The 16025-nt window shown below is 44.3% G+C and overlaps 1 protein-coding gene across 1 annotated transcript; it reads right to left on the bottom strand.

The window, feature by feature from the left end:
• Window positions 1-291: 291 nt before the first annotated feature.
• On the bottom strand, window positions 292-14225 carry LOC307248161 (uncharacterized protein). The gene is made up of 10 exons (XM_080024428.1): window positions 14169-14225; window positions 13987-14043; window positions 13270-13475; window positions 7533-7655; window positions 6757-6989; window positions 5379-5516; window positions 3806-3999; window positions 2421-2500; window positions 2205-2288; window positions 292-708 (listed from the first exon to the last, which is right to left on the bottom strand). The coding sequence occupies exons 3-10, from the start codon at window positions 13451-13453 to the stop codon at window positions 536-538; spliced, it is 1209 nt and encodes a 402-aa protein (XP_079880554.1). The 5' UTR covers window positions 13454-13475; window positions 13987-14043; window positions 14169-14225; the 3' UTR covers window positions 292-535.
• Between the last annotated feature and the right edge of the window lie 1800 nt (window positions 14226-16025).

Raw genomic sequence — 16025 nt, 5'->3', positions numbered from 1 at the left:
TGGTGGGTGTAAAAGGTCAGTGTTTCAGATAGAAGTCAGATTCAGGTGAAGCCTTCTCCCTAGTGACCCCACGGGTACTGCAACTGGACCACCAAATTATTGGCAAAACTGGATTAAAACCCATTTCATGCTATTTTTTTAAATGTTAAAAAAATGTATTAAAGTGGAAAAATAAATATTTCTTTGTTTGGTAAAATAATAATATTAACTTGTAAATGTGATTGCGAAAAAAAACAAAACACGACAAAATCGTCAATTATCATATTGATATTTTATTCAAATGGTGATGTGAACAAACTGTAAACTAAAATCAATATAGCCTATTATTTGAATTTAAAATGATTTTTTTCTATTATCGTGAAGTAGGAAGTAGGTTGTGGTAGAACCTTTTCAATTGCACGTAAATATCAATGGTGGACAGAAATATCTGTCGTTTCTCACCACATGCCACCACCACCCTTCCAAATTATCAACAAAACATTCATAATAAATCACAATAAATACAAATAAATCATTGCATCTGCTTTTTCCCCGATCAGATCAAGGTAATGCTGTGTTCATGGGCTCCACCAGGGGACGATGTCAGTTCCTCCAGATCGGGGCCGACCCTCAGGCCGTCCTTCCACTCCTGGGGAATGGAACCCGCGGTGTACCCTGCCCGCGCCCCCAGCAGCGCCCCCAGCGCCGCCCCGCGGTTGCAGTTCTCTCCTGCGGGGTGCGATAAAAATGTACATGTTTAAGAGCCTCAATTCAGGGAAACGTCATTTAACCAAATCATTTGACTGACAAATATCAGAAAAAAATCTGCATTGTTACTGGAGTTGAGTAAATATACACTGTATAACAAAAACATATCCTTTTAAATGTTTTATCCTCTAAATATCCCATGTTTTATATAATCTGTGAAGAAATATTTTAAAATATGTAAAACAAACAAATAAACTATATATGCTTAAAAAACCTAAACATAAAAATAATTTAAAATAATAATAATAATTCTGCCACCACCTGCCGACCACTAGGGGGCAGTGAACTCAATTTTGGGAACCCCTGTTTCTATAGTTTCATTTGATCCACACAGAACTACTCAGTGCAGATAAACACATTAGGGTCGAGCTCCGTGAGCAACGTACGTCGCTTTGGTCACTGTGGTGGTGGCTTGGCCGGCTGCTTTTCGTCGTTGGGTTGGCTGTGGTCACTCAAAGTCTGTGGGTGGTGCCAAATCAGTGAATTTGCATTTCCAAAATATGTTACGCCTTCCCTCCGCTCAAATTTTTTGCGACAGTTCAAGTACCAGAAAGCCATAAGCTCTGGCAAAACCTACAGCTGTTTATAGCATATATTATTTTAATATTTAAAACACCATAAATTATAAACTGTATTAAACCATACTATAATGCTAAATAAAAGAGGGCAATTCCATCAGTAAATTGGACTACAATAGCCAAAATCAAACACATCTGAGGAATCTAACTCAGGATATCTGGTTGAGGGGCACCCTCACTACTGCTCCCCCAATGCTCCCATATTGATGTTTAGAGTGAGAGTGTATTTACTTTGCACTTAGGATATTTTATTACTTGACATTTAACACAACAAATAAGCCTTATACTTAGACAATACAATTACAATAGGCAATGTTCTGGGTTAGAAAATGCCACTGTGACTACTCAAAATAAGGACATATAATACAACCCAGCATTCTCAATAAACAAAACAGGTGTTAATAAGTATTTAAATATTATTAGCTATAAACAGCTGTACATTTAGCAAGAGCTTATGGCTTTCTGATACTCCAATCGCTACAAAAACTTGAGCGGAAGGGAAGGCGTAAAATATTTTGGAAATGCAAATTCACTGACCCCCCCCTTGCCTCTCTCCTGTAAAGCGACCTTGGGTTCTTTGAAAGGCCCTATATAAATTGAAGTTATTATTATTATTATTATTATTATTATTATTATATGGCACCACCCACAGACTTCCTGTTTTGTTCTTTGGGATTTGCGATTATAATTTTGGAGATGATAATTAAGGGATCATACTCTTTGGATTATTATTTGGGGGATATAAATGTGGGATTATAATTTAAGGATTATAATTCAAGGATTATAATTATGGTATTATAATTTTGGGATTATAAATCAAGGTTTATGATTTTGGGACTATAGTTGTGGGATCATCATTTTGGGATTGTAGGCTCGTACCTCCACAGTTGGTGTTGGCGAGTAAACCTCCTCGAGGGTCGTCGTGGAACTCGTGGGCCAAGTAGAACAGACTGCTGAGAGCCCCTGGTGGTTACCATAGAAACCGAGTCAGACAGACAGGCAGACAGGTAAACAGACAAACCAGTAGACAGACATGCAGAAAGATAGATGGACAGAGAGATACAGAAAGACAGTCAGGCAGATAGATACACAGACCTTTAGTGTAGCAGGCCAGTCCCAGCGTCTCCACAGCGCTTTGATGGACTCTCAGACGTTCATCCGACGCAACTGGCAACCTAAGACAGACAGACACAAGTATGCATCCATCTTCCATTGTAGTTTCTATGTGATGTCACCAGATGGCACCACCAGCTAGCATTAGCATTAGCATTAGCATTAGCATGAAGGCGAGTGATACGAGCGACGTGAAAGCAGGCCCAGTGAATAGTCGAATATTCGCATTTTACAGCCGAATCCCAAACGACCCAGACAAAATCTCCCACAGCGGGTTAATCGAAAATGGAGCTATGTACAATTGCTTTCATTTCTATTCTCTGGTTGATATACCAGTGTTTGGTAAATGAACAACATATTCAATTTGAGTGAGCATCAAGGCTACATGTGTATGTGTGTCCGTTCCCCCTGCTGCGCTCCTCGCACTCCGCAGAACGTGTGGCAGCGAGCAGGGCGCGCGGCGACTCCCCGTGTCTCCCTCTGTGCGTGCATGTGTGTGTGCACGCAAGACCCAAGTTTCCTCAAATTCTCAGTTCCTACCTTCTCTTAATTCCAATTAGACTGGCAAAATCTTCTACTTTCCCTCTCTGTCATATCTGATTATTTACGCACGGAGAAGTCCGGGTGACTACAGGTCCGAGCGGTCGGCCACATGGGGGCACGTACCGTTAACAGTAATCAACCTTCCCTTTGTAAAGATTATAAGCCGTATTATCAGCCGACTTGGCAACTCTGGTGCTTAGCTGCTGTTGGGAACTTTGACATAATTAAAGGAGTACATTTGACTCATAATAATATATATTATAAAAAAGAATAGTAATAAAATTTAAATATAATTCATTAACGAAAGGGCCCCGTTGTGCATTGCAAATACAGTACAGCAAGTGAGTTGCATTCTCACTGCAAACAAACCGCTCCCTGGTGCGATTGCAACAGCACCGAGACCCCTTCTAGGTGGTCTCGGTGCAGAGGATTTGGTCTGCAACAGAGTGCAATTGCTGTGTTCACATATTCCCAAATGAACCGATCTACAAGGGAAAACGCTCCAGGAATCGGAACAAATGCTTCAAATGAGCTAGGTGTTAATACACACTAAAAAATGTGTTCACTATGAACTAATAGTGATGCAAGATTAGCAAACTAACTATCAATAAGCCATGATAATAATAAGCACAGTTCTACATGTTTGTGACATTTTCAGTGGTTAACAGGAAGTGGTGTCGCTGTAGGATTATTTCATTGTAAAAGTGTGACGTAGAAGGAAAACAAAAGGTTGGGAAATGCTGGTTTAGAGGTTAGTCTAATTTCACAGCCAGCAACGTAGAAATCTGAATTTGCCAAGCAAAGTCCCTGCTGGCTTCCCGTACCTGGCAGCCCTCTGGCTGAAGTGCCTGCAGGTGTCCCAGGCGTCCAGCTGGGGGCAGCAGAGTGCCTGCTGGGCCTGCTGCCTCAAGCTGGCCCCGTTCAGCACCGCATGCAGCGCCCGGGCGTACACCCCCACGTACTGGGGGACGCGAGGGTGAGGGTGGGTGAGACGCCCAAACTCCTCCGCAGCAGAAACCTGGGGGTGAGGGGGGAAGGGTTACCGGGTCAGGGTGATTATCACATCCAAAACAGGGTAGAATCGAGGTGGGGGGGGAGTAGTGCCTATACCTTTAGGTGGAGGTACACTTTAGGTGGAGGTTCACTTAAAAATAAGTAGATGTTTTGGACCAAAAATACATTACATTACATTACATTTCGTCATTTAGCAGACGCTTTTATCCAAAGCGACTTACAATTATTCAAACACCGACAGACGCAGCCATCAGGAGCAATGAGGGGTTAAGTGTCTTGCTCAAGGACACTACAGCATGCTAGCAGGAGGAGCCTGGGATCGAACCAGCAACCAGCAACCTTTAGATTACTAGACGACCAGCTCTACCTCCTGAGCTACCGTCCCCAGACGTGTTTAGAAGAAGATAAGAACAAATTGACGCGATGATCTGGGTTCTTGCTGTGTTCTCTGCGCAAGCCCCAGAGGCAAACTTTGTCTTTCGTCTTTCTCTCGTTCTGAGAGCTCCCCTCGTCCCGATTGGTCCAAATGCCGTTGCGTCACGGCAGGGGACGGACCTCAACCTCCCTTACCAGGTCCAGATTCAAGATTCAAGAGGTCACTCAACCTCCTTCTTTTCCCAGGTCAACAAACTTGTTTTTTCCGGAGCTGCAATATTCGGAGTATGTATTATAGATACCTCATCTCCTCAAATATTAACCAGTACACAAATAAAAATCGGTAAACAGGGCGGAATCTGAGTCAGTGTGTGTGTGTTTTTTTTCTCCTCCAGCGCTGCACCACACTCCGAGCGCACCGCACATCCCGTGCGGATCCTGTGTTCCGCCTGTGTTTTTGTTTCATATCTATTGTTTTCGTAAGTTTCTACTTGTGTGATACGAACATTTCAAACCAAGAGACGTTGCGCCTTGAATCAGGACAGTGGATTGCGTAGTGGAGAGAGAGTGATCTCCGATCCACTATGGGTCCCGGCCGTTCCCGTGTCTCCGAACAAAAAGAAAAAAAAAAAAAAAAAAAAAAAAATCGATGTATTTATTTCGAGGAGCATGGCACCTGGTCGACAGTTGAGGTGAATAAAAGCTCCTGTCACTATTTGAGAAAATATTGGTACTGTCAATAAATGACATTGAGTTTGATTTCACAAATTTTTTTTTTTTGCCTCTTTATGTGAAGCAAAGCCACTTCCAACTCCTCCCGCTGTTGAGTACGTGCTTCTTTCACCGCCCACAGAGTATCCTGCTGAGGGTGTTCTGGGACAAGCTCTGTGGTGGTTCTCACGTCTCTTGTACCAGTGTCCTTTTAAGTGAACCTCCGCCTTAAAGGTTGCATTTTGAAATCAGCTGTGATCTCTGATTGGCTACAGTGTGAAGTGGGCGTGTCCTCACCGCTTGCCCCTCATTGGCTGAGGCAGAGAGCAGCAGAAAGGGGAGGAGCATGGGCAGGCAGCCAATGGCGTCCAGCTGGCTGTCATGGGCGGAGCCAGCCAGCTTCCTCCTGGAGCGCTGCTCGGCGAACTCTAGGACCTGGAGCCAGGAAGTTTTATCAGAAATAAAAAACTATTTTATAATACGGTATATTAAAGACAGGCAGGCAGACAGACATCCTTTTATAATAATGAACATATTTTAAATTGACAAAATAAAACAAAAACTACAAGGTAAGTCATATAATCTAAAACTAAGTGAAACACTATTAAAAATTAACCAAATGAACATTTAACATTTTTGTCTTTCTATTTTTCGGTTAACAAAACTGAGCTAAAAGTCTAAAATTAAAAAAACAACAATAATAAACAAAAATATTTTAATAATTCAGGAAAAAATTAAGATAAATGTATACATCGAGCTCATTAAAATAACTCAAAGTTAAAGTCAAGTGAATTTAGTGATTAGTTTCTAACCACATTATACGTGTTAGAAAGTCTTTGCTGAAAACATGAAAAGACTGAAGGATGTAGTACTGAATTGTGGAGTTAGACCCTTTCTAGACTGTTTTTCACCATTTTTGTGTTCCAGATTTTTTGGGCGGGGCTAAATCATGACTTGATGATGTGGAACGTCATACTTGGCATGGCCCCTCTCCTTACACTATATAAACACCAGGTCGGAAACTGAGCATCAGTGTTGAAATAAGCTGAGCTAACGGCCCAGAGTTTGGGATAAAACGCTGTTTTAGGAATAAACACCTGGAGTAAAAGGCATCTTCTGAGAGACTGAACTGAAAGAACCGTCCCGTCGGTTTGACCACACAGGGGTTGGTTACATTAGCATTAGCTGCATGCTAGCAGGCCGCGGAGCCCCGACCTGACTTATGGAGGAGCCAGCAGAGGGCACCGGGGAGCAGGGCGTCCTGTAGCCAGACAGCGGCGCTTTGAGGTGAGAAACTAGATCCACAGAACTGGGTTCAGCAGAATATTTGAACATGGAATTTATTCCAATTTAAAATGCTTAACGTGATTGGACGTGGTTTCAGCATCTTCAGCCGACACGCCCCCAGCGTCTCAGAACAGAGGGAACTGCCCTTTTTCATGATTTTGAAACCTAATTTTATATACTTGGTGATTATCGATCATTCAAATATGGCTGGGTGGTTAATAACACTTTTTTCCGTGATGTGAAAAACTCAGAACACATTTATTTTTGCTTTACAGGGAGTTAAACAGAAAATACAATTATTTAAGTGTTTCTGGGCCACCAGTAGCAGACTGTAGTTGTACTGGGCAGTTCCCTGTAGAACCAGTACCATACTGGTTTGGCTGGGTACCTCACTGGGAGTGCTGGGCCTGGTGTCTTGCCAGTCGCAGAAGAAGCTGCGGTGGAAGGACTCAGCGTAGGTGTCGTTGTGTGTGCACGCCGTCGTCAGGAAGTGCACATAGTTGGCCATCACGGCCGCCCGCGCCACGCACCCCCCGACGTCTGCAAATTGGCCTCGCACCAGGGTTTGGGCCACTTTGAGCGCACACAGTACGTTCAGGGTGTTGTCACCCGCCTGCATGCCTGGGCAGACCAGAGCAGCAGAGCACAGAGAAGATCAGGCCAGAGAAGTGGAGCAGAGAAGATACAAAGACGATCAGGCCCGAGCAGCGGAGCACAGAGAAGATATAGGGATGATTGGACGAGAGCTGAGGAGCACATAAGTTACAGAGATGATCAGGCCAGAGCAGTGGAGCACAGAGAAGATAAAGAGATGATCAGATGAGAGCAGTTGAGCACAGAGAAGACACAGATGTACAAACCGGAGCAGTGGAACACAGAGAGGATACAGAGATGACCAGACCAAAGCGGTGGAGCACAAAGAACATAAAGAGTTGAGGCCAGAGTAATGGAGCACAGAGGCGATCAGACCAGAGAAATGGAACAGAGAGAAGAACACAACAGAGCAGTGGAGCACTAAGGTGATAAGACCAGAGCACTGGAACGCAGGGATGAGACAAGGATCAGACAAGAGCAGCAGAACACAGACACGATCAGACCAGAACAATGGAACACCAAGACGATCAGACCAAAGAAATGGAACACAGAGAAGGCAACGTAATGTACCCTGGTGGTAGTGGACGGATCCTCCGGCAGCCTTCCAGCAGTCCAGCTTGTCATGGAGGATGACGTGCCCCACCACGTCTTGACGGACCGGACCAGAGGACCAGGCGGTGCGTCCACTCCCGGCTGGAGGACACAACCATCAAAACACACTGAGATCTGGACATATCTGGACAGCTACTGTCTCTATTATGACCGTCTCTGTCTCGAGTTAGCATTTATGAAAGGACTCTCCCGCTGTGGAATCTGAAAATTACCAATCCAAGACAAGACTGCACCCCCCCCCCCAAACATTTATCGCAGATTAGATGGAAAAATAGTAGCCTGGGAACCAGACAAATCTACAAACTCATGTTTTATTTGCTCTGGCAAATAATCTGCAAACTCATGTTTAATTTGGTCTGGCAGATTGTCTGGTCTGGTCCTCCCGTTCAGATAGACTTCCACCCGACTTGCCCCGGTCGAGGCACCTTACAGTACCAAGATGGCTGCCGCTGATGTGGAACTGCTGAATCCGCTATTGCGACAGTATTAAACTAATTGGACGGTATATTTTCTCTAAAAATTGAACTAACAACTGCACTTAAAGCTTTTGTTGAAAAGAAAGATGTGTTTGCCATACTTCCAACAGGATTTGGTAAAAGTTTAATTTACCGACTTGCCCCACTGGTTGGCAAAAAGATGGGGTACAGTGAAAACCCTGTGGCTATTCTTGTTTCTCCGTTGGTCGCTCTCATGGAGCAACAGATCAGGGAAGCCACTAAACTGGGAATCACTGCTTTGCAGCTAAGTCCAAGATGACTCCCCAGCAGACGTTGGCAACTTTTATTTGGTAGCCCAGAGTCATGGCTGCTGATTAGCAAGTGGCGAGACATGATGGTGGCGTCCACAGTTTTGCTCGAAAACCTTAAGGGGATGGTAGTGGATGAAGTTTAAGTTACCCACAAATGGTAAGTTTAACGGACGACCGTAGACTTTAAAGGAGACACGCTCCATTTAATCTGAACCCCTGTGACACGACGAGGACATTAAGACAACAGATGTCAAAAGATCAAGGCAATTACTAGACAATGCCAAGAAAGATCGGAACAGACGCATTCAACCCTTTTCTTTGCTTCCTGGACACCCCGCTGGTACAGAACAGCAGGAATCTGCAAATGGCTGGCTCATTGAGTGAGGGTCATTCACACAAGAGGGGGGAGTAGGCTTCGACCAGGAATTCTTCCTGGCCTCAGTTTGGTTTTGGGGGTGTGTGGTGTGGGGCTGGGATGGTTTGAGCAGCCACACCTGACCTGGATCTAAGTGACTGGGTTAGGGTGGCTGCATACCTGTTGCTGGGTGGTTGGGCTAACGAGCAACAGGTTAAAACCCCCATTCCTACACATACTCTGTATGGGAGCCCTGTCATGACATGTTTGATATGCTCCTGGCTAATTCCACCTAGCCTTCTCTCTACAATAAACTGATGTCTACAACCCATTGCCGTCTGTGTCTATGTGCCGGATAGGTCCTATAGGTCCTAATCACACTACACAAGTATTGGCTACTGAATCATGTCATACCAAACGTATGTGTTTTATGTTGAGCCAGAAGTCATATGAATTGGATCTTGGAACTACCACAGCTGCCTCGCCTAGTAGCCTTCATGTAGTTACGGAAGCTAGCTTGCTAGTATTTCTGAGTTGACGAAATTATAACAACACCAATACAAAAAAAGCAGAGGCCGTGATTCACGTTGCTCTTTGTACTAATTTTAGTAGAAGCTAGCTAGCTTCCCTAAACCATGATTCAGTGGGCGCTAACGAGCTTACATTTCATGTGCTTTGACCTGTGCATGTTCTGCACATTGACTTTATGTGCCAGCGAGCAAAATAATAATTATTATGAACTTTGTTATCTCTAATAGGGGAGAGGTTGTAAAAGGACAGTCGGACTTCAGAGAGAGCTTTGCGAAGTTGGGAGAAGTTCAGTCGATCCTCAAAGAGGGTGAGTATCCCTAAAAAACAATAGCCTACTTTCAGGGGTAGAAGAGGTACTCAGATCTTTTACTTAAGTCAAAGTAGAAATAACACAGTGGAGAAATACTCTGTAACAAGTAAAAGTCCTGCATTTAATATATCACTTTAGTAAAACCACAAAAGCACTAGGATCCAAATATACTTAAAGCACCAAAAGTAAAAGTACTCATTATGCAGAATGGCCAATTTCAGAATAATAAATATTACAAGTCAAGTCAAACTTTGTCATTCCAGCCATATACAGTGCAGTGAACAAAATTGTGTTTCTCTTGGATGCAGTGTTTCACCTTGGTGCAATATATAAAAACTATACACAAGACATACAAGACAAGGATGGGGGCTGTATGCCCAAGACTATACATATTGCAAACAGCAAGACAGTGCAAGCCATGACAGTGCAGCTGAATCAATACAATAAAAACGGTAAAAATAAATAGAGAAAAGAACTCAAGACAACGTTAGACAGAACAGTGATTACACAAACGAAATAGAATACTTTTAAAAGTACGTTATAAAAAGAATAAAAGTGTGAAGCAGCATGGTATAGGCAGCAGGGTGTTGAGGCTCCTGACAGCTTGGGGGAATAAGCTGTTGCAGAGTTGTGGCACATCTGGCCTGTATGCTGCGGTACCTTTTGCCAGACGGTGAGATGGAAAAATGTGTCCATGGGAGGCGTGTGGGATCCGTCACTATGCTGCAGGCCTTGCGTGTGCAGCGTTTGGTATAGAGGTCCAGAATAGAAGGGAGAGAGGCGCCAATGATCCTTTCAGCTCCAATACCAGGTACTGAAACAGCTGGTCAGGACGCTCTCGATGGTGCCTGCTTAGAACGCGGTCGGGATGATTGGTGGGGGGGGGGGGGGTGCGCGCACCAATGTGCACACCAAGGAACTGGATGCTTTTGACCTTCGAGCTGTGGAGAACTGATGTGCGAACAGAGAGTGGTAGGCCCGGGCCCTCCTGAAGTCAACAACCATCTCTTTTGTTTTGTCAACATTAAGAAATAGGTTGTTATAGGTACGCCAGAATTCTAGCCGCTCCACTTACTTTCTGTGTACTGACTCATCATTGTTGCTGATGTAACCTACCACTGTCATGTCATCAGCAAACTTGATATGGTTTGAGCTGTACTTGGCAGAACATTCATGGGTCAACAGTGTGAACAGCAGTGGACTGAGCATACAACCCTGGGGGGTGCCAGTGCTCAATGTAGTTCTGCCTGAGGTGTTGACTGAGGTCTCTCTGTCAGAAAGTCCAAGATCCAATTACAGAGGGAGGTGTCCAAGCCCAGCAGCCCTAGCTTTCCTATCAGCTTCTGGAGGATGATCATATTGAAAGCTCAACTGAACTTAAGTCTATGAACAGCATTCTCACATAAAAATTTGTATTGTCCAGGTGTGAAAGGGCCAGGTGGAGGGTGCAGGATGTAACATACTCAGTGGACCGGTTGGCGTGGTATGCAAACTGGCGGGGGTCAAGTGAGGTGGCGAGCCTGGTTTTCATATGGCCCATGACTAGGCCATCGCAGCACACCCTTGTGATTGGAGTGAGTGCTACAGGGTAATAGTCATTGAGGCAGGACACAGTAAATTTCTTCAACACTGGTATGATGGTGGTGGCCTTGAAGCATGCTGGGATGACTGCCTGGCTGAGGGAGATGTTGTAGATGTCTGTCAGGACCTCTGCTTGTTGGTCTGCACATTCCCTGAGCGACCAAGTATGTTGTCAGGTCCAGCAGCCTTGCGTGGGTTGACTCTCGAGTCTTTCTCACATCGGCTGTAGACAGGCACAATCATTGATCATCTAGAGGAGGAGTGGTCTGCCGTGCAGGGACATCATTCCATGATTCAAACCTCATGTAGAAATCATTAAGAACATCCGGGAGGGAGGCATCGCTGTCACAGGCAAGAGGTGCCATCTTGTCAGTGATGACCTGGATTGGCACACTCTGATCGGCTTCAGAACCCATTGGCTGTATTAGCAGTGGTCTGTATGCTGGAATTAGTATAATAGAGATGTGTTCTGAAGAGCCGAAGTGGGGTGGGGGGCAGCCTTGAATGCATTGTGAAGGTTTGTGTAACCAAGGTCCAAAATGTTAGCAGACGCTTTTATCCAAAGCGACTTACAAGGGAGAATAACATTCAAGCTACATTGCAACAGAGACATTAGTGTACAATAAATAGTAGTGCTAAGTAATTGTAAGTTAGGAGAGGAGGTGCTCTCTGAAGAGCTGGGTCTTCAAGTGCTTCTTAAAGACAGAGAGGGAGGTCCCTGCTCTGGTCGTTTTTGGCAGCTCGATGATACAAATGAGAATAACCTGGATTGCCGTGGTTGTACGGCCGGCAGAGCCAGGCGACGCTCATTTGATGAGCGCAGCATCCTGGGGGTAACATGTGCTTTTACAAGAGCATTTAAGTAGGTGGGAGCGTTCCTAACAAGCACTCTGTAGGAAAGCATAAGAGACTTGAACTTGATGCGAGCAGCTACAGGTAACCAGTGGAGCTCGATGAGCAGCGGAGTGACGTGTGCCCTCTTTGGCTGGTTGAACACCAGTCGCGCCGCCGCATTCTGTATCATCTGCAGTAGCTTCACCGCACAGGCCGGCAAGCCTGTTAAGAGAGCGTTGCAGTAGTCGAGACGGGACATCACCAAGGTTTGTACCAGCAGTTGAGTGGCATATTGGGTCAGGTACGGCCTGACTTTTCGGATGAATACAATAATTAAATACAATAATTATCTTGGGTAAATACACACTTTTAATAGATGTTGTCAACTTCCCTTCACAATAGCTTTTCTCTGCCAGATATGGATTACTCGGGTTACGCCGAGTTCAGACTACGTGATTCTAGACTGATTTTCCCCTCCCCAACAGGTTTTTGGAGATTGCTGAGCAAAACAACAAATTGCGCACGTGACGTGTATGTGGTTTCAACTGCTCACAACACAATCTGACCGCTTGCCGATGGCTGACAGATGCTAGCGAGATATCAAGCAGGTTCAATATCTGGTCGTGTAGGAATCAAGTCGGGAGTGACGCAATGAGCTTCGGCCATTGAGCGCAGACACAATGGGACGGAGGGAGGGGAGGAGTCGAGAAGGGGCGATGGGCGTGCATGGAGCAGCAGCCAGAAAGACACAACATACCTATTTAACTTTTCTTCTCTAGGTTTTTAATATATTTCTTATTTAAATTCAGCTTTAATCACTGTTTTAGAGTGATCAAATATTAGATAAAAAATAAATAATCCTGTCCCCACATGGTATCGTGTCATTACTGGTGTCACTTCTCGCATGTGTTTTTGTGACAAAACATTGTTTGGAGACCCAACAGACTCGTCGGAGATTGGTGAAAGACCTTGTAGTAATGTGTTACCCCCCTGTCACCAATCTGTCATGTAGTGTGCAACCAAAATGACTTCAAGATTCGATACAGCGATCTGACAACTTTGAATGTCAGGTAGTGTGTCCATGGCTGGAGTGGCAGCAATGTAACAAACAGGTGGGTGTTGAATAAACATAAAGGCAGATAAAGCTCGAGTCTCTGGATGTTATGTCTAACTTGCTGAAGTCATTAAGTACTCCCGTCATATGGAACTATAACAGCAACGGTTGTTAATAGATCAGAGGTCCTTATACAGAAATAACTGACGGCTGATTGCAGCTATCGACCAAATCAGAATCCAGTATTCCACAGAGCTGTGTTATAAAACCCCGATTTGGTACCTGGGTTGGACAGGGTGAGGATGCTGGACGGGTGTCTGCTTTTGGGCGCGTTGAAGCCGGATATCCACCCTCCAAAGTCTGTCTTGATGTCCTGCACGTTGTAGTACCAGTGCACGGGCATGGACAGGGCGTCGGCCGTGCACATGCCCCACAGCGCCTCGCTCACCGACCTTCGCCGGCTCATCTCACACGGACAGGAAGCGGTGCTGACACAGAAGTACATAATGCTTCAGTCACAACGGGCAAATTTAATGCAATGCCACAAATAATAAGAGTAAGAATGAAAAGAATAATAATCATGATAATAACAAATAATACTTCTAATACCAATAAATAATAAATTATTAATAACATAAGACAGGATAGTACTTAATTGATACGCCATAAGGGAAATTCTGGACATATTATAATTCATAATTAAATAATGATACAAAATAAAAATAAAAAATAGATCTATTTAGAAAGTTACTCAGTGTGTATGGATAGATAGATAGATAGATACGTTTATTAATTGCACTTGAAAATACAGGATAGAGATTGAGAACAAAAACTTTAAGAGATAACAGAAGTAGAGTAACATGTTGAAACAAAAACGTGAATATTTAAAATGCTAATTGACCCAATATTACATATAAAATGAAATAACATCAACACAAAAAAAAAAAACACCTCACCAGACCTGCGTGTGTGCGTGTGTGTGTGTGTGTTTGTCCTCACCTCCAGCTCCTTCTTGTCCAAATGCTGTTGCTCCGGGCTCAAGTTGCATAAATCAATCTGAAGGTTACAAAACCAAAAGTAAACCGGGAACGTCGAACGTTTTTCAGAGCCACACAGAACCAGCTACGATACGGGTGTTATAAAACCGCACGGACGGGGAGGGAGGGAGGGAGGGAACTCACCAGGTCACCTGTCCCAATGCCCTGACGCCGACGACAACGTCTCTTCCATCAGGTTTAAGTTCGGAAAGCAGCGCGTCGTTTCAGAGACATTTCATAACGCGCGGGTAAGCCACGCCCACCGGAACGGCAGCCGACGTGGGACAAAAAGGAATACCCCTTTCTCAACGTGTGTCTCACTCCCTGGGACTGTATCCTGCTGCACCCGCACCTGCACACCCTGTGTTAGGATCTTTGGTCCCGTCTGTGAATATAATCTGGACTACGCACCATACTGGAAGTCGCTCTGACATGTCCTTCAGGTGTAGTAGCAGAGCCCGTAGGATCATGAAGGATCCTCATCACCCCAACAACGGACTGTTTCAGCTGCTGCGGTCAGGCAAGCGCCTCCGCAGTCACGCAGCGAGAACAGAGAGACTGAGACGGAGTTTCTTCCCTCAAGCCATCAGAACTGTCAACGCTGACCTCACCAGGGGTCCTAACTGAGCCATGCACTAGGCTCCACTACCTACTGTACTGTATGTAGCATACTGTACCGCATACTGTATCACTGTTCAGGGTTGTTCGTGATGCCGTATTGCTGCGCCGTACTGTTGTATACTGTGCTGTATTATCCCAAACACTACCTCACACTATTCACATTCACATGCCACTTTAATTCACATGCCACTTTAAATGCACATATCTGTACATACATAGGCATAATCCTTCTATCTATTCCATTTTATTTCAATTTATTTTTATTGTATTTTATTCTATATATTTTTTATCTTATTCTATAAGTATTCCACTTACTGTATTACGTTTTAGGAGTCAGTTAGTCGGTCTATTAGAAAGGAATTTTCTACTTTTTATTTTATTTTATTTTTGTACTTTTTCCTAGGACTTATTGTGTGCTATCACCGGGTGCGTTGCATTACATTTCACTGCATATATGTATGGAAGTATGTATATGTATGTGACAAATAAAAATAAACATCTTGAAAAATCTTCAGTTCCGGCTGTGTGTTGAGGTCTATACTCGGCAAAGGGAGGAAAGGGAGAAGGAAATTCAAACTGTGGGACTGGACTGTGATTCACGTAATCATATGCTTTCTGCCTGTGGATCACCGATCCACCCAAACTGGTGTCGTTATGTTCCCAGCAATCTGTTAAAACACTCTTGGCAGGAACTGTATCACACTGCCCCTGGAGATGAACCCCAGTATGTGCCAGCCTTACCGTCACTCTTCTGATCCTTAAAAGCATTCCTCACATTTCCCCCTCCATCGCTGATACTGGAGATGTTTTGAATGAACCACTGCAGATTCTCAGGGCCTGAGCTTGTCATACATACATTGTCATATTGATGACCTTTTTACATTTGTTCTTAGCTTTATCCAAATGCACACTCCATGTGAGTTTTTCCTCAAACCAAACCCCAAGAAATCAAAAGCTTTTGCTTGTTCAAGAGGTTGTTGATACAGTTTTAATGATATGGGAGTGATCTTGTGCCGTCTTGAGAAACAAATTACTTGTGTTTTTGCTACAGATAGTTTGAATCCCCATTTACTTGCCCATTTTTTCCTCTTAAATTATTGCAGCTTGCATTTTCCTATTGACGTATTGCTGCGTTCCATTTGAAATGGGAAGTCGGAATTCAACTGGAACGTCCCCTGAAGTCGGAACGTTCCCTGAAGTCGGAGTTCCGACTCGGAAAGTGGGAAGACCCTTCCCAACCCCGACCAAAAGAATCCAAGATGGCTGCTCTGGAAATAAACAATGGCCGTTTCTCAATACCAAGTAGGCGAAGTCCGGATTTGCGGACTTGGTAGATCAGACTTGGCAAGTTCTACTCGGGAGTACAGACTCCCGGAGACG

Source organism: Zeus faber (genome assembly GCF_960531495.2).
Source record: "Zeus faber genome assembly, chromosome: 2".
NCBI classification, from domain to species: domain Eukaryota; kingdom Metazoa; phylum Chordata; class Actinopteri; order Zeiformes; family Zeidae; genus Zeus; species Zeus faber.
Note: the sequence above shows the minus strand (reverse complement) of the source record. Positions and strands in the feature narration are given on the sequence as shown.

What these genes read in the sequence shown, in the direction of transcription:
- LOC307248161 (XM_080024428.1), bottom strand. Translation starts at nt 13,453, where the DNA reads ATGAGCCGGCGAAGGTCGGTGAGCGAGGCGCTGTGGGGCATGTGCACG. An exon ending in ACTGGCCTGCTACACTAAAG is followed by an intron (nt 2,289 to 2,420) that starts GTCTGTGTATCT and finishes GGTAACCACCAG; the next exon opens with GGGCTCTCAGCAGTCTGTTC. An exon ending in CGCCAACACCAACTGTGGAG is followed by an intron (nt 709 to 2,204) that starts GTACGAGCCTAC and finishes CGCACCCCGCAG; the next exon opens with GAGAGAACTGCAACCGCGGG.